Below are 19,301 nucleotides of genomic sequence, written 5' to 3'. Positions count from 1 at the left end.
AAGCTCTTGGTATTAACCAAAGCTAAAGCCTACGTTTATACACAGAGAGGTGACATTTTATATCCAATCTTACAATGACATTACATAAAGATAAACTCCATCATGACTTGAAAGTATTTTAACTTGAAAATTCATTTCACGCATCACAGTTCACCCACATAGCACGCCATCAAGTCTTGGCAGTTTTGCTTGGCTGGCTGGTATCTATGGCTCACTGCCACTGCCTAAGAAAAGAAGTAGAGGCTCAGATTATAACTAACCTGATAACATATAATATGTTCAAGATTGAAAGTTCATATGCATTTTCTCTTGAGTGTATATCATTTTCATACAATTATGAAGTTCAAAACTAGTAAATTGATCCATTGTAAGTCCAGAACCATGTGTATTAAATGCTTTGCATATGTATTTATGTAGTGAAAATAATTTTGTTTTGGATTTTGATTTTTGTGATTAGATTATTGACTGGTCTAGTTCATCCTTTTTGTATCCAACTTTATTGAGGTATAATTGTCATGTAAATTGGTACCATGCTTATATTTGAAGATAAAATTGGAAACATTTTGCATGTATATATCTACCTATGAAATTGTCAAAATTAAGCTATTACACTCCTCTACCTGTCTTAAAAGGAACTTCCTTCTGTTCCCTTGTAATTTCTTTAATTGTTCATTTTTTTGGTAACTTTTTTAATTGTTCATTTTTGGAGACATAAATTTCTAATGTAGCCCATTTCTGGACTTGAAATGGTTCTGTTTCTTTAGCTTCCTTAGTGTTCAGATTATCAAATTAATAGCATGTACTACCTTACCTGACCTTATTATCTGTAAATTACCCCCTCCATATATATATGCATATATATGTATATATACATATGTATATTTCTCTCTATATAGAGAGTATCATGAAGATCAACACTTATATCACAGATAGCTCTATCGAAATTTTTGTTTCACCTATAAAGTTCCTCTAAATTCTAACATATTTATGGTGTCATTGATATCATTGACCAGTGCTATATTTTTCTTTTTTGTTATTTATTTTTATTTTTTTAAGATTTTTCTTATTCTTCTCTCATATATGATAATATATTACATTACTGCAGTTTCTCTTCCTTTCACTCCTCCCAGCCCAGTCCTCTTCCCACTAACTCTGCCCTATCCCAGTTCCATTCCTCCTCAGTTTTTCTTAAAAAAACAGGCCTCTCAGAGATATCAAGTGAACATTGTGTATTTTTGTCCTACTGGGTTACCTTGAACCATATTATAATTAGAATTCTGTCATTTCACATACTATTACAATCTTGAGAAAGTCATTTAACCATTATATGCCCAATTCCTTATCTATAAAATGGATATAATGTTAGTACTATGTTTAAGTCATAAGATTACACAAATAAACTTCATGTAATGATCTGGTAACAGTATGCTGTCTTATTATCTGCTTCTCTTTTCATGGGCTTTTATGCTGAAGTTTTCTTTTCAGTCTCTCCTGATAGTACTAAAACTACAGTTTGTAGGGCCTTGCATTTAAATATACCAGAACATACCTACCAGAATTGACCTCTTCCTTTTTACTCTTACTTCAATACCATCCTACTATTAGCATATTGCTGAAAAGGAAAAGAGGAATATTAGGGAGATAGGCCTTTGGGTCATTCCACATGCTTGCAGATATCAGAAATAAGATGCTTTAAAAGAAATCTAAGACCTTACAAATCGAGATGTCAAAATGTGGATTTCATATCTACATCAAAATTTTCGATTGTCAGTTACGTGGTACTGGTTCATAAACTTCAGAGATGCAGTCTGTGTAGTTGAGAAGTCAAAGATGAAGACACCATTAATTTCAGTGTCTTTGAAGACTCATTCTCTTGAGATGACACCTTGCTACATGTTCATATGGTGGATGGGGATCAGTAGTGCAAATGAACACATTGCAGAATACATGTTCCAAGGTGACAACAAAGTATTCTGCAAAAAAAGCTGCAACCAAAAGTTTATATATACTTTGATTCCATTTATGTAGGGAGCATAAACACTTAAAAGTCATTTACAATGAAAAGGAACCAGGTCAGTGGTTATGAGTACCTGAAAGTACTCTCCTCATACCTAGTCCAAGAGGTGCCCTTACTACTACAAAAAACAGTGTTGTCATCACTCCCAGAGTGTCTAGGGAGTGCCCTGTCACTTTTTTTGAGGGGTGAGGAGAGACTTATGGTCCTATGTATCTTTCCTCCATAAATGTTTTTTCTTTAATATCTACCACTATTTCCCATAATTTAAAGTATATATTTTACTTATTTAAATAAATGTATAGAAATATTTTTGGGCCATAAGGAATTGAGGAGAACCAAATTTACTTGTATAGTAGAGAAATATTTGGATTCAAACCTGTAGTAGTATTTCAGATCATGGTAAAATAGCTTTTTAGATGTTTTGAGACATCTAAATTTGTGAAATTAAAGAGATAGGACAAGACTGAATATTAACCTTTGTATTTTGTTGGGATGTGTTAGTTGAAGTATTACTGTGAATAAAGTAACTTTCTGTTAGGAAATATAGTTGATATCATTAAGTGATTTATGGGCATCTAGATTGTTTGATGTAGTATGCAAATATTTCTTATTAACTGATGTGTTTCAACTTGATTTAGTTAGGTGGTTATGTCATTATTTTTAATATTTTATCATACATTTGAAACTTAGGAATCATTGTCATGTAAAATTAATTATCTCTCACTTAAAAGATATTGGAGAATTTTTAACTTGTTATTGATGTTTCTGTATCTTTATGTTCTAATAATACTTACACTGAGTAACCTTATACTTCTTTGGAGTTGTTTTTGAATTTTCTGAATTAACCAGAGGTTAGCAAATAACAGTCTAGTGCCTAATTCTGTATAGTTAGGAGCCAGGAATCATTTTTAAATGATTAGAGAATATTTAAAAATTTGTGACACTTGATAATTATACAAAATTCAAGTTTTAATGTCCTTGCATTATAAAATGCAAATTTTTTGAATTTTTATTTATCTCTTTATGTGGGGGATGGGGAGGATACATACTGAAGCACATATGTAGATGTCGAAGGACAACTTGCGGGATAGGTTCTCTTCTTTGACCATTATGGGTCCCGGAGAGTGTGGACTTGAGTTTTCAGGCTTGGTGACAAGTTCCTTAACCCACTAACCTTTTCACTGACCCCATTAAACTATAACTACATACAAATTATTTCTGTGCCTGCTTTGTGACTATAACAGAAGAATTAGTCATTAACTGAGACCTTAGAAGTGTAAATATTTACTCTTGGATGTGCTATAGAAAATGTCTACTGACCACTGGCATATGGTGTATACCAACTGCTAAGTTGTAAGGCAACTAGTAAAAAACAAGTACCAGAAGATCAGAAGTGGGTCTGGCATGATGGTATACTTCTGTAATTTTAGCACTTGGAAGGTTGAGGCAAGAGATCATGAGTTCTAGATCAGCCTTGGCTTTATAGTAAGACCCTGTCTCAAACGAACAAACAAATATACAATTAGCAACAATAAAAGTAGCAGAAATGCTCATCATACACAATTTTAATAATTCTATTTTAATAATTCTGTTCTTCCCTCCATAATTGTTTTTTATTATCTACCACTATTTCTCATAATTTAAAGTATTATATATTTTACTTATTTAAATAATATGGCATAGAATTAATTTTATTTTCACCTCTAGGTTGTAACTTTCATAAGGTCATAGATTTTTGTCTGTATTGTGTACTGTTGCACTCCCAGGGACCTAGGGCTGTTAAAAGACACAGGATATATATCTGAGTAGACTGTTGAATTGAAAAGGCGACTGTGCTGATTTTGCTGCACATTACTCTACCCTAATCTGAGGGAAAATGGAAAACAAGAGGAAGTACTCTTTGTTTAATTGTATAACTTAGCTAATACTGTGATACAGATTCTACAGGGCATCTCAAAATTCAGCAGTATTTGATAAGATTTTGGTTCTTCTTTCTAGTGAATAATTGCATACATTTAAATATATGAATTATTTACTATGTATTAAATATAAAGTATCTATAGTGTTGTGGTATTTTAATGTTATAGTTTATGAAATTTTTAAAAGTTAGTAATACATAGTTTCACTAAAGACATAGGATTCACTTATACATATATCTGAATCTCAATCTTTTATATCAGTTCTTGCTTTTATGCATTATAAACAATAAAGCTGGTGAAGTGAATAGGAAGCAGTGAAAGGTTAGTTAGTGGTATTTACAAGAATTTATTAAGCTCTCCGGGAGTAGGTTGTTTGATGGATGCAAAGAAATTGCTTAATGGTTTTTTTTTTCTCTGCAGTTAGAATAGATAGCCCAATGCTGTACTAACTCAACTCATAAAGCATTGTATAATTTGACCACTTATTTTTATCTTTAACCTGCTCTCATTTACCATGCTAATGCTGTAATAGACTTTGAGTTTTTTCTTTAATTAAGTTCCTTTATTTACATCTTAAAATATAATGAACACAAAAAAGCAAATAAATGTAATGAGCACACACACACACACACACACACACACACACACACACACACACACATATCTCCATGAAGTCTAAGCTTTACTCCTCAGTAAACATATCTGTTTTATTTACCACTAACTCTCTAATGTTCAGAAAAATTGCTGAATTATGATATTAAGTAAACATTTGGTTTCCATTTCTGAGACAGAATCTCATGCAGTCCAGGCTGACCTTGAATTTGCTGTGTAGACAAGGATGACCCTGAACATCTGATTCTTTTGCCTGCACAGGCTAGTGCTGAAATTATAGGTATACACCACCATGACAAATTTTACATGGGACTGGGAATCGCACCCAGGGCCATGTCATATAGGCAGACACTCTACCAGGTAAGCAACAACTCTAGCCTTAAAGTAAATAGCTTTTTAATGATTAAATATTTGACTGAAAGAATACCAGATTTGGTGTCAGAAACCCTATGTCAAGATCTTGAAATGTATTCTAAATCTTGATCTATATGTTATTAGTTCACACTAGTGTTACATAAGCCAGCTTTCCTTCTGTGTGATGAAAACACCAAGGGGAATGGATTTGTTTCGGTTTTAGTAGTATCAGTCCATGGTCACTTGGTTCTCTTGTTTCTCTCCCTTTTGGAAAGCCAGTTCATCACAGCAGAAGGATGTGACGAAAGAATACTGCACTCTTATGGCTGCCAGGAGACAGAAAATAATAAAGGGAATAGGAACAAAGTATGTTCTTGTGGAACATGCCTCCAGGGACCTATTTCTTTCCATTTAGTTCCATGTCATAAAGTTTTTGTAATCTTTTAATAGTGCCATTAGGTGCAGACAAAGCCTTTAACACATGGCCTTCATGGTTCGTTTTCAGATCCAGACCATCACAAATGTCTCTGTGAAGACTAACAATTATAATATTCACATTTTAATACAAATGTGTTGAGATATTAACCAAATCCTGAAATGCTCTTAGTTACTAGCTATGTGAATGTGAGGAAGTTGATTGCTTCAAAATTTATTAATAGGTACTACTGTTTCTACCTCATAGGTTTCTTTTGGACCCTAATAAGATGACTCAAGAGTAGTTGCCTTATCACAGTGAACATACATGTAACAAATACCAGTTGAACATTTATTATTTGAAGTATGTGGTACCAAAAAGAATATGGAAATGAAGCTTCCAGAGGCCTAATAGAATAAACATTTCCAGGTGTTGTGGTACATGTCACACCACTAGGGGTGCAGGAGGATCTGTGTGGGTTCCAGGCTAACCAAGCCTATGCTGTATGACCCTGTGTCAAGACAAAGCAAAGAAGACAGGACAAGACATAGCTCCTACAGAAGAGCCTTCTGACAGTTGAAGGAGCTTTAGGAGATACAATAAAAAGGAAAGGGTTCCAGAGACTACGTCATCTCTACAGTGCATTATAATGCCTTTTAGCTTTTAAACTTTAAAATTAGAAAGGCCTTGAAATATGGTAAAGAAACTAAACATTAGGACTGGTAAAGCTATAAGCATGGTTACCAAAGGTTATTGTATATATTGTGTATCAACATGCAGGGGAGGGCCGAGAAGTAAGCAGCTTGCCTAACTTGATATCCTTGTGGCTGAAAAGTAAAGGCAGTGTGGATCTCTGCAAATTAAAATGTAGCCTGTAGTATTTTGAAACTAATAGCTAATTGTAATTGAATCTCAGGGGATTTTTAGAAGAATAACTACAAGGAATAGGAGGCTGGGGAAAAGAAGGCAAGTATTTGTAGAAACGACAAAGGACATACTTAAAGAATTGCCATCTCAAGGTTAAAATTAAAGTTTAATTTTCAAAATTCTGCTAATAAAATAAATATTACACCACCTTTCTGTCTTAAGTTGTAATTATTAATTTTGAATGCTTTGAACCAGATTGACCAACTGAGAAGAAACCAGAAAAATCGTATAGAACCAAGCCATTTGGGTGGGAGGTACCAAACCTTTGTTAACCCTTCATGATCTTACTGATTCCAAGAACTATTATAGCTGTTTTCATTTAAACTTTCCTCAAGGAAAGTTTAGAGATGCTATGGATAATACCAGTATGTTGAAAGAAAGGCTTAAAAAGTTAAATGAGTTGCCTAAGATCAGATAGTATTTGGCAGCAGGCTAGGCCTAAATTCCTAAGTCTGTACTATGTTTTTACTTTTTGTTAGAACTTTTATCAAATTCACTTACTTATTTTTCTCTTTTGTAACTTAGAACAGTTGGTTGAGGATCAGTGCACAGACATTTCAATTCATATACAATTCTTTTTTTTTTTTTTTGGTTTTTCGAGACAGGGTTTCTCTGCAGCTTTTTTTTAGAGCCTGTCCTGGAACTAGCTCTTGTAGACCAGGCTGGCCTCGAACTCACAGAGATCCGCCTGCCTCTGCCTCCCGAGTGCTGGGATTAAAGGCGTGCGCCACCACCGCCCGGCCCTCATATACAATTCTTAACACACATACCAAAAAATCTGAAGAGCCATGCATTGTGTTTCAATTTATTTTAGTTTTAGATATATAAATGTATTAATGTTATTTATATATTCATATATATTACATTCATATACTAAATATGAATAAATATATGAATGTAATATATGATATTCATTTTGTTACTTTATATATTTGGGTATTTTGCCTGCATGTATATATTTGTACCACATGCGTGCATGGTTCCTATGAAAGTTAGAAGAGGCCTTCAGGTCCCTTGGGACTGAAGTCCACATGTGAATGTTGAGAATTCAATCCAGGTACTCTGCAAGAACAAGTGCTCTTAACTGCTAAGCCAACTCTCCACTTTTTGTGTTTATTTTAAATAGTTTTTACATTAATGTTCCGATTTCAAATTTGTCCACAAATTTTTCTTAAAGATCTCACATAACTGGCATGCATATAATCTTTTTTAAAAACCATTTAATAGTTTTATTTTATTTTATTTTATTTTATTTGGAACAAAATGTTTATTTCAAAGGTGGTCAAAGGACATAGGAACAATGGCAGCAAGGACAGTGATGTAATAACAGGTCAAACTCAATCAAATACTGTGTTCTGGGGCTTCTGGAAAAGATAGAAGGGGCTGTTGGGAATCCTGTGGGACAGCCAAGAAGTGCACGGTGCACTTTCTAGACTCATCCATCTGAAGGATGAGAAGCTGCTATGCTTGTGTACTGGCCTTCATCCTCACTGACTGGGGCTATTTGCAGGCTAATTTTGCCTTCATGAAGAGGCCTCATCAGGAGAACACACAGCACAAACAGTCTATGTGCATCTGTGCTAGGGAGCTACTTGTGTAAGGTGTTGAATAAGGTTGCTAGTTAGTTCCTGGCCACTTAGCCTCAAAATAATCACACAGAAATTATGTTATTTTAATCACTGCTTGACCTGTTAACTCTAGCTTCTTGTTTTATTTTTTTATTAAAAAATTCCATCTCCTCCACTCCTCCCCCTTCCCTCCCCTCCCCTCCACCCATACCCCCACTCCCTCCTTCTCCAGGCCAAAGAGCCCTCAGGGTTCTCTACACTATGTTAAGTCCAAGGTCCTCCCAACTCCCCCCAGGTCCAGGAAGGTGAGCATCCAAACTGACAAGGCTTACACAGAGCCCATCACAAATTTTTCTTAAAGATCTCACATAGCTAGCATGCATATAATCTTTTATATCCATTGATTCAGTTTTATATCACAGACAACATATCATCAAATTTTCTTTCTTCTATAACATCAAAATTATTAGGAAAACTGACCACCATAACCAGAAGAGAGGAAATAAAGTTCTGACAGGGCAAGAACCTGTAAGTTTGTTTGTTTGTTTGTTTGTTTGCTTGTTTTTAAGTGGTTCTATTAAAAACATGAGACTAGAAGTAATGCAAAATAATCTAGACACAAATACATGACTAGACTCTGAATTGTTGTTTAGCATGTTTTGTATTGAAGAATATAAAACTAGTCCACTCTGGACTCACAGACAACGAAAGTCTTCCTTGATTCAGTATTTTGCTATCGTCTGGTTATACCAATGAATTAGTTAAACCAATGAATGAATGACTTTACCTCTTAAAAATATTTACATTTAAAAATTTGGATAAGTTGGGATTTCCACTTTTTAAAAAATATTTCTAGAGGTTCTAAGAAACTCACATTTACAAAATAGTTTATAAGAACATTTCTCTGGCTTTCAGAAAAAGGAAGATGGTATACTGAGAGACATGACACATGATCAATTGGACTTGGCTTCTTTCTCTTCTGCTTGAGAGGCAGGACTCTAGTTTTTAGTGTCTCCCTTTTATGCAGGTACATCTTTTTTTTTCTTGGTTAGTCAACCCAGCCTGTTTACATTTTGCTATCCTTTCCCCTTTTGTTTCCATTTTTTTGTCTGATTACCTATTTTGAGAAACATACTCTTCTCTAAAAAACATGTTGACTATCCTGCTACAATTAATCCCTTGATTAATATACAATGAGTACCTAAAATTATCAATTTTGAGCATATCCTTTCATCTAGATGTTTGCAGAATATTTACTGATGCTACCTTGGCAGGAGTGACTTTGTCTTGACAGCCTTGCAGGAGGACTCTTAGGCTCTTTTTTGGCCCTTCCAAGCTGACCTTTCTCTTGGTCATCATGTGGTTGGGAACTGGATTAGAGTCATATCCATGACCCTTAGTTTCCCTACCACACTGGCCAGATACCCCAGCCTTTGGCAAAAATAGCCCTGAAGTTATTTCAAATGTCATGCTTTTCTTTGGTCATTACTTTATGCATGTATCTATCAAGAAATATATCATAACATTATGCTCTATAAGACAGATGGTTTAAAAACTATAACAAAAATCCAGAGATTGAAAAGTAAGCAGAAAATATAAAATTATATATATAACTATTTTCTTCTTACTTTTCATATATATGGAACAATTATATATGTGTGTGTGTCTCTCTCTCTATGTATATATGTACATATAAAGCTAAAATTAGAGAAAATATAAGATAAGCTATGTAGACTACACTGGCCTCAAACTCAGAAAGATCTACCTGCCTCTGCCTCCTGAGTGCTGGGATTAAAGGTGTTCACTGCCAATAATGGTTGATATATTAGTTTTCAGGAAGCTAGGATCTAGTTATAGAGCAGTGGTTCTCAACCTTCGTAATGCTGTGACCCTTTACTATAGTTCTTCATGTTGTGGTGACCCCCAGACATATAATTACTTTCATTGCTACTTCATAACTATAATTATGCAACTTTTATGAACTGTAATATAAGTTTGCCAAAGGGGTTGCAACCCACAGGTTACAGCCGTTGTTATAGAGCTTAGTTAGTGCTACGCTAGGTAAATAAATGGAAGAGTTGGAAGTGCTACTTAGTTTAAGATAGGGACCTGACTCATTTTTAGAGAAGTATAAACCTTCTCTAAAGGTTTCCCACAACACAGACACACACACTACACACTACACACACACACACACACACACACACACACACACACACACACACACCTCAGAATAAAGGAGACTAGAGAAGCAAGGATCCAAGTTAAAGAGACACACTGAATGTTGGTGGCAGAAGCAGCAGTAAGAGACAATGTGAAATAGAAAACTTAGTTTGGGGTGATATGTATAGTAGGCCATTAACCCTGTATCTTTAAGGAAATCATTTTGCTTAAAATAAGATTCTGATCTTCAGATCAGTGACTATCCTAATTGTTATCAGATACTCTATCTAGTAACTGATGGAATCAGGTTCAGAGATCCATGGCCAAACACTGGGCTGAGCTCAGAAAGTCTTGCTGAAGAAAGGGATGAGGGATTATATGAACCTGAGGGTCATGACATGGGAACCCAAAGATAGATGACCAAAGCTCATGGGAATTCATGGTCTCTAAATCAACAGTTAGGGAGCCTCCATGGGACCAACCTAGGCACCCTGCTTGTGTGTGACAGTTGACTAGCTTGGTCTCTTTGTAAGACTCCTTGCAATAGAATCAGGACCTGTCTCTGGCACTTAGCTGACTTTTGGGAACTTGTTCCCCATGCTGGATTACCTTTCCTAGCCTTGATGCAAGAAAATGGGTTTGGCTCCGCCTCCATTTAGTATGCCATGACATTGTTCAAGCCAGTGGGAGGCTTGCTGCTTTCTGAATGAAGACAGAGGAGGAGTGAGTCAAGAGGGGAATCTGGAGAAGAGAAGGAAAGGGAAACTATGGTTGATATGAAAAATAAAAGAAAAAAATATTATTTAAAAGAGATTCTGAGCCAGGAAGTGGTGACTCATGCCTTTAATCCCAGCACTTGGGGATGCAGGGGCAGGCGTATCTCTGTGAGTTCCAGGCCAACCTGGTCTACAAGAGCTAGTTCCAGGACAGGCTTTAAAGCTACAGAGAAGTCCTGTCTCGAAAAACCAAAAATAAATAATAAATAAATAATATGAAAACAAACAAACAAACAAACAAATAAAGATTCTGATCTCTAGAGTTTTGCCTCTAGATGTCTAGGTGAGGTAGTTATTGACTAGGGTAGAATTAACCTTTGTTTCCTTGGTTTCATTTTCTCCAGGAAGAAGGTAATCCCAGATCCAGATGACATTTTTGACCTCTGGAGAGGCAGCTGCTCTTTGAAAATCCTAGCGATGCCTCACAGTCCTTTCCTTTGTGGTTCTCACTAACAACAGAAATAGGCTTAATTCTTTCTAGAGAGATTGATTAAATATTAAAGCAGAACAAGCAAGAAATTAAAAAAAGGTGAAATCAAGAAGTCCTGCTGGATTTCTTCAGCATCTTTGATATCACTGTCTCTGAAGTCAAATTATCTTCACCCCTTAATTCTCCTTTCCCCATAGATGCCAATGATTTCCTGTTAAAATCCAAATTGAGTCGTACCACCACCATCCCACTTAACTCTTGCAAGTCATTATTTGTACATGAATGGATTACCCTTTGCTGTATTGCCTTTTTCCTAATGCCTTCCCAGAATAAGTTCACTTGATAGGTGACTGGGACTTCAAGTTCTTGGTTTCTGATGACAGCATATACTGATGACTTCAAGGAGAAATCCCAGTGAGTGAGACTAAGGTAGTTCTGTACCCTAATTTAGCTTGGAGAGTTAACCTATTTATTAACAAGTGTTTTTCATAAAAATATAAGTTAAATTTTTATTGGCATATATTAATTATATAATAGTGGTTTATTATAATAATTTCATATATGTATATAATGCATTTTGATCATTTTTATCCTCCATTACTCTATTTTGTTCCCCTCCCATTTCCGCAACCCCCTTGTCCTTCTCAAGTATTAATTATTCATTCATCCACTCATTAATTGATTAATTTATTGCTGCGTTTTTGTTTGTTTGGTGTTTCTGTGAGGAGCTCACAAGAGCTGACCTTACCCTGTCTAAGATTATTTTGAGGAACTCAGCTGATTTCAAAAGAAGATCAAACAATAAATGCTTTAAAGAATCCAATCCTGAGAAATGTTCATGATAAAATGCCAAATAAGTTAATATAGTTGTGCTACATTTTTCTTTACCTGTTTTTAAATTTTTTTTATTATTTTATCTTATTGCATGAATGTGTGTGTGTGTTCCATGTGCTTGTGAAAGTCAGAAGAGGGAGCCTGATCTCCAGAAACTAGAGTTGAGGATAGTTGTAAACCACTATGTAGGTTCTGAGTACTGAACGCAAGTCCTCTGTTAGAGCAACAAAGTGCTTTGAAACATTATGCTATCTCCCCAGTCCATCATTATCATTTTTAAGTATCTGAAATGTTTGGTGACAAGGAAACTTGTATAGGTTTATGTCAGCATTTTCTAGATTTAACAAAGAACATTTGCTTTTGAAGCACATACTTTTAACATCCTACAGGGTACACAGAGTATGTTTTGTAAAAAATTTAAAATAGAAAGTGGTTTATCTGGTGCCATACAACTAGTTATCAAGTTTCAGTTTGGTATTTATTCTTGATTTCCCCTTCTGAACTTCTAGTAAGTTTCTTAATGGATTTATAGATCACATCTTTTCACTACGCACACTCACAGACGCCGACACACACCTGAACTCAACTGCTTAGCTACACATCAAGAGCTTGACAAGTGACTGGTAAATAGTAGCTTCATGCTTTATACCTGAAAGAAATTGAAGCATTAATTATATACATTGGCTTCTGCATATGTTGTGTTCATGCTTTTTTCATCTATAAAACAGAATTTCTGATTTTGTATAACTTCCATTGGCATTGCAATTTATGGATTTCCTTTTGGTTCTCTTATGCTTTTCTTTTCAGGAATCCATGGTCCTTGATTCATGATGTTTATTGAAAATAATTGTGGGCTGCTTTGCCTCAAGGATAATTTGATTAGGGGCACTGCCATTTGACACCATTCAGGAAAATGTAACAGGATAAAGGGAATTGTACTTCTCATAGAATGCCAATGAAGGGAAGGCAGAGACAGCCAAGCTAATAATATGCTAGCTCGGTTATTAATATCAAGTCTTTGGCATTTTTGCCTGTCATCTTTTGTTGATAAGGCTGTTCTCCAAAAAGATAAGCGTGTGGCCAATTTAATGAGTTTTATTTGGCAAGGGCAAAAACTAATACCAGAAAAAGAAGGACATAGTTAAATTGGTATAGACAGCCCATGCTTTCCAAAATTGTGCTTCTGTCCTCTGAGCTTAGGTATCTATGATTCATAAAACAGTTTTGACAGGGAGCAAGCTTAGAGTGCATTGAAATGAAATGCTCACCCTGACTACATCAGCTATAATGGAGCTTATCTGATATAGTGACTCAGCCTTTGTGAATCTGACTGTTTATGTGCTCTGTTTTGTACAGAGAATCATCATCCAGGACCTGCCAGAAGCCACAAGAAAAAAAATGGGGAGGGGTAAGTTTCTCTTCCCTTTTGAAATGATTTTCATTCATAATAGTAATCTAGTGTTCCAGGGAAATTGAGATTAGAAATCCTGTTTGTAGGTACTTGATGGAAAATTTGGTCTGATTCAACACTATGCATAAAAAGACCAACATACTACGTGTTACTCACTGGTTCTTTTATTTTTTTCTGATATTTGGTTTTCTTGTGGTGGTGTGCGTACATGTTTGTGCACATGCACATGTATATATATATATATATATCTCCCAGGACAGAGAGAAATAGTTCAAGTCTGATATTATATAAATGTTCCAAATTCCAACTTCTTTATAACTCTTTCCAAACTTACCCACAAGCCTTGATGCTATCTGAATTTTGCTAATAGTAACAGAAATTGACTGTCTTAGTAATTAAGAGCTCTTAATTTACTTGCTGCTCATTCAAGGACCTGATTGTGTTCCCTGTATCAACACTCACAACTGACTATAACTCTGGTTTCAGATGTTGTTTCTGTGGGCATTTGTGTGCACATTGAACACAAACTAATTCAGGCACATGTATATACACATACATAAAAATAAATTACTAAGTATTTTTAATTTTTTTTCTTGAGACAGGGTTTCTCTGTAGCTTTGGAGCCTGTCCTAGAACTAGCTCTTATACACCAGGCTGACCTCAAACTCACAGAGATCTGCCTGCCTCTGCTTCCCGAGTGCTGGGATTAAAGACATGAGCCACCCCAGATATATTTTTAAATTTTTTCTAAAAAAAATTAATAGTACAAATAAAAAATCTCCTTTTATGCAGCAGAATTTTTTGTTTCCTCTAAAGTGAAACTGTCGACAATAAAAACCATTACATGAATTCTTTGTGCTTGTTTTTGCTTTTACCTAAAGTTATTATAGACAGTGGACAATAGAGAAATTTAGGGTCATTTAATTTCTAATATGGACTATCCATATTAATGACTTTATACTAATTCTAGTACATATATATCATAAAAGCAACATGCTAAACTGGGTGGTGGTGGCACATGCCTTTAATCCCAGCACATGGGAGGCAGAGGCAGGCAGGCAGACAGGCAGGCAGGCAGGCAGGCACTATATTTTGCTATTCTTTATTAAGGACAAATCAATATTTTACAAATATATGAAACTTTTATTAATGAACATGAAAGTTCACAAACCTTAAATCTTTGAAAGGAGGAACAGGTACTATGTGTAGTTCAGTTGCTAGAGTGCTTACCTAGCATGTACAAATCCCTGGATTTATTTTTTTCCCTGGCATTACATGAGCAGTTGCTACATGTCCATATTTCTAGTACTTGGGAAAAGAAGGCTAAGAGACCAGGTATTCAGGATTAACCTTGAACATATAGCAAGTATGAAGCCAGTCTGCACTTCGTGAGACAGCAACACAATAAAATGGGAGAGCAGGTAAAGAAAAGGCATGCATACTTAATTTTTATTTGACTATAATCAGTATTTACAGTGTTTATTGTGTGTAGTACTGAAATTGCTTTTACTCTTTATGATGTCTTTAATCGAGGCTTACTATTTAGGACTCAAGAATTTGTAGTTATTTTTATATTAATAATTATTTACAGTACTTTGTAACTCACAGATGTTTCCTCTGACATTCCTCTTATTTATCTTGTGCTGTAAGAAAAACTCGTATTATAAAATAAGGATAACCATTTTTATTAATATATTTATCTGTAAACTAAAATTGATTTAGAAAATATCATCTATAGTGAGTTTATATATTAGAGAGCCAAGATGTAGAACTAGATCTTATGTTATCATAAGTTTTCATTTCTTCTGATAAACTCTGAATATCCTTTATTATTAATTATTAGTAATATGTGAAGTTGATTACATAGAAGCCCTTTGTTGCTGAGAAAAATATTGATTAATTATTTTTTTCAGATCTATAGTGATGTTTTAATATCATGGGGAATTAGACAGATAGTCAAAGTGAAAGAGCTCAGTGTCCTAACATTTTTGGTGACAGCAAAATCACACAGGTGTTTCAGATAGCAAAGTATCACAAACATAAAGATACTATAATTAACAATGGCCTGTGCCTGCGGTAATTCACAGACCAACAGCACAGCTTATCAAAGATCGTAGCAGCTGTCAAGACATTTCACTTTGCAACCTTTGCTCTAAACATTCCACAAGGGAAGGGCCATAAAAGAAAAGACTCAGTCAGCACTATTTACCTATCCTATGTGAAAGTGATCCTTTTGACTAAAGACCTTTTATTCTTGTGTCTTTTCTTGAAACAAAGACTATAATGTGTCATATAACCTAAAATTTTATGACATGAAATGATGAGATGCTAGTTCAAAAAATGTATGATTATATGTAAACTTCTGGTAGAAAATTAGCATTTTTACAAAGAAGAGAATGGGAATACTTTACCTTTTCAAGTGAAACTTAAAGTTTTATTTTTACAATTCTTCCCCGAAGCAATTAGCACATTTCTAACAAAATGTTTTTTAGAAAACACAATCCTCTTAATAATGTCTTTATCCATAAAACAAATTGATTTTTACTGTGATTTTTATGACAATCTGCATTCTATTTTTTTAAATATATCTATTCATATGATTTTTTTTCTGTGCCAGAACTCATTGCATCTATAATTGCTTTTGCAGTAATTTGTTGTATCTATTTGTTATTCATGGCTAATTTCCGTGTTTTCACCTTAAGAACAGAGGTGCTCTCCTACCAGGGCAGCACAATAGAGCCAACCCTGTTAGCACAGGTGTGGGGAAGCCATTCTCATTACCCATCTGTTTATGGCAGCATGGGTGGGGGAGAGTTGACCCCACCTCTCCACCCTGTTGTCCTGAGAGCAGGAGGGCGGTCCATGACCCATTCCAGCTGCAGCACTCAGAGTAGCCAGCCCTGCACCTTGCCAGAGCAGCACAATAGAGCCAATTCTGCTGGCGCAGGTATGGTTGAGTCAGCCCCAAAATTGTGAGCATGGCAAAGCTGTCCTCATTACCCACCTGTCTTGTAGAGGCATGGCTGGGAGAGAGATACCCCGATACCCATCAATGACTGAGACTGATGGGAGAAGTGACCCTGTGGTTATAAATGTGGGAGAGCTGTTCCTAACCACCACCTGCTACAGCACTCTGGAGAGCAGGCCTTACTTCTCATCAGGGCAGCACAATAGAGCCAACCCTGTCAGTGGAGTTGTGGGTGAACTAACCCCAAAGTAGTAAATAAGAGAGAGCTATCTCTGTTATTCATCTATCTTGAGGTGGCATGGGTGGGAGAAGAATTGCCACACCCATCAACACCTGTGGCAGATGGCAGAGCTGGCCCTCTGGTCATAGGAACAGGAGAGCTGTCCCTGACTCCCACCAGTTACACTAAGGAGAGCAGGCCCTTTACCTTGCCTGGGCAACACAATGGCACCAGTTCTGTTGGCACAAGTGTGGGTGAACCAGTCCTGAAGTAGGGAGCAAGGGAGAGCTGCCTCCATCACCAGTCTGCCCTGTGGCAACATGGGCAGCAGAGAGTAGCCCTCCTCGCCACACCTATCAATGACTGAGGCAGGCTTGAGAACTGGCCCTTAGGTCACAAAGCTAAGGAATGCTGTCTCTGCCCCCTACCAGCTGCAACACATGGGAAAGCAGGCCCTGCACCTCACCTGCATGACACAATAGAGGCAACCTTGTTGGCTGAGGTGTGGGTAAGCCAGCCTGGAAGTTTTAAGTGTTGGGAGAGTTGTCTCCACTTCTCATCTGTTATATGGTGATGTGTAAGGGATGAGAGATGACCCTTTATTGCCTGCAACAGACAAGTGAGCTGACCCTCTCCCTTACCAATTGCAGCACTCAGTGAATGGGCCCTGCCTCTCACTAGGCTGCACAACAGAGTGCCTAGTGGTTGGAGGTGAGGGTGACCCAGCCCCAATGTTAGGAACAGAGGAGAGAACTGCCCTCATTACTCACCTGACATGTATCGTGGGCCAAAGAGAGAAGTCTTCTCTCCCATGCCTATCATTCCCTGAGATAGGTAGAGGAGCTAGGCCATAAGAGCAAGAGGGCTTTCCCTTCCCCACACCAGCTGCCCCAATACCTTGCCTGAGCAACATAATAGATCTGGTGTGGGAGAGCCAACCCCGATGGCCTGAAAGCAGTAGAACTGGCCCCACCCCTCACTTATTCCTACAAGATGTGAAATAACCAAGGCAATATTGGAGAGCTCACCTTGGGAGTAAGAACACGTGAAAACTGGCTGGCAGACAACCCTACCCTGCCTAAGCCCAGATCCAGGGCTTTGAGTTGGCCAACCCCAACATCCACCCAATATATCATCTGCTAGAGCACATGAAAGGACCTGACTTACATGCCCAAAGCTGCAGGATCTCCACAACACAGGGCAACAAGATATCCAGGAAGAGTCCTAATGAGGGCCCAGCATCAATAGTGAAGTAGAAACTAGAGGCCTCAAACCAGACCAATGACTCTGCGATGAACACTTGCAAGTAATGATATTTGGACAAAGGGGTTTACAGCATAACTCACTGAGTTTCTCTCCGTTTAATTTTATGTTAGCTGTTGGCTTGCTGTAAATAGCCTTTATTATATTTAGGAATGACCCTTGTATCCCTGATCTTTCCAATACCTTTATCATAAAGGGGTGTTGAATTTTGTCAAATGCTTTTCAGCATCTAATGAGATGAACATATTGTTTTTATCCTTCAGTTTATTTATATTGTGGATTACATTGATAGATTTTCGTATGTTGAACCAGCCCTGCATCTCTGGGATGAAGCCTACTTGATCATAGTGGATAATTTTTCTAACGTGTTCTTGGATTCGGTTTGCCAGTATTTTATTGGGAATTTTTGCGTCAATGTTCATGAGTGATATTGGCCTGTAATTCTCTTTCTTGGTTTAGTCTTTGTGTGGTTTAGGTATCAGGGTAATTGTAGCTTCTTAAAAGGAATTTGGCAATGACTGTTCTGTTTCTATATTATGAAATACCTTAAGGAGTATAGGTATTAGGTCTTCTTGAAGTTCTGGTAGAATTCTGCATTGAAACCATCTGGTCCTGGGCTTTTCTGATAGGGAGGGCTCTGATAACAGTTTCTAATTCTTCGCGACCAACAGGACTATTTAGATTGTTCACCTGGTCCTGGTTTGACTTTGGTATATGGTACTTATCTAAAAAAGTGTTCATTTCTTTTACATTCTCCAATTTTGTGGCATACAGGCTTTTGTAGTAAGATCTAATGATTCTCTGAATTTCCTCTGTGTCTGTGGTTATGTCCCCCATTTCATTTCGAATCTTATTGATTTGTTTGGTCTCTCTCTGCTGTTTGATTAGTTTGTCTAGGGGTTTGTCAATCTTGTTGATTTTCTCCAAGAACCAGCTGTTTGTTTCATTGATTCTTTAATTGTTTTCTGTGTTTCTATTTTGTTGATTTCTGCCCTCAGTTTGATAATTTCCAGTCTTCTACTCCTCCTAGGTGAGTCTGCTTCTTTCTTTCCTAGAGCTTTCAGGTGTGCTGTTAAGTCTCCAGTGTATGCTTTCTCTTTTTTTTTTTTTTAAAGTGGGCACATAGTGCTATGAATTTTCCTCTTAGTACTGCTTTCATAGTGTCCCATAGGTTTGAGTATGTTGTGTCTTTATTTTCATTAAATTCAAGGAAGACTTTAATTTCTTTCTTTATTTCTTCCTTGACCCAGGTGTGGTTCAGTACTTGACTGTTCAGTTTCCGTGAGTTTGTAGTCTTTCTGGGGATAGCATTGTTGTTGAATTCTAATTTTAATTCATGGTGATCCGATAAGATGTAGGTGGTTACTAATATGTTTTTGTAACTGTGGAAGGTGGCTTTGTTACCGAGTATGTGGTCAATTTTC

The 19,301-nt window shown here is 36.5% G+C and overlaps 1 protein-coding gene across 2 annotated transcripts in view; it reads left to right on the top strand.

Moving 5' to 3' along the window:
* Prrg1 (proline rich and Gla domain 1) overlaps positions 1-19,301 on the top strand; it is a 125,181-nt gene that overhangs the window by 41,602 nt on the left and 64,278 nt on the right. For both annotated transcript variants that reach the window (XM_038317088.1, XM_038317089.1), the window contains exon 2: positions 13,372-13,423. In XM_038317088.1, coding sequence (XP_038173016.1) covers positions 13,414-13,423 — 10 coding nt within the window. In that variant the 5' untranslated portion in view covers positions 13,372-13,413. The remainder of the gene's footprint in view (positions 1-13,371; positions 13,424-19,301) is intronic.

The sequence above is a fragment of the Arvicola amphibius genome, chromosome X (assembly GCF_903992535.2).
Source record: "Arvicola amphibius chromosome X, mArvAmp1.2, whole genome shotgun sequence".
Lineage (NCBI taxonomy): Eukaryota > Metazoa > Chordata > Mammalia > Rodentia > Cricetidae > Arvicola > Arvicola amphibius.
Note: the sequence above shows the minus strand (reverse complement) of the source record. Positions and strands in the feature narration are given on the sequence as shown.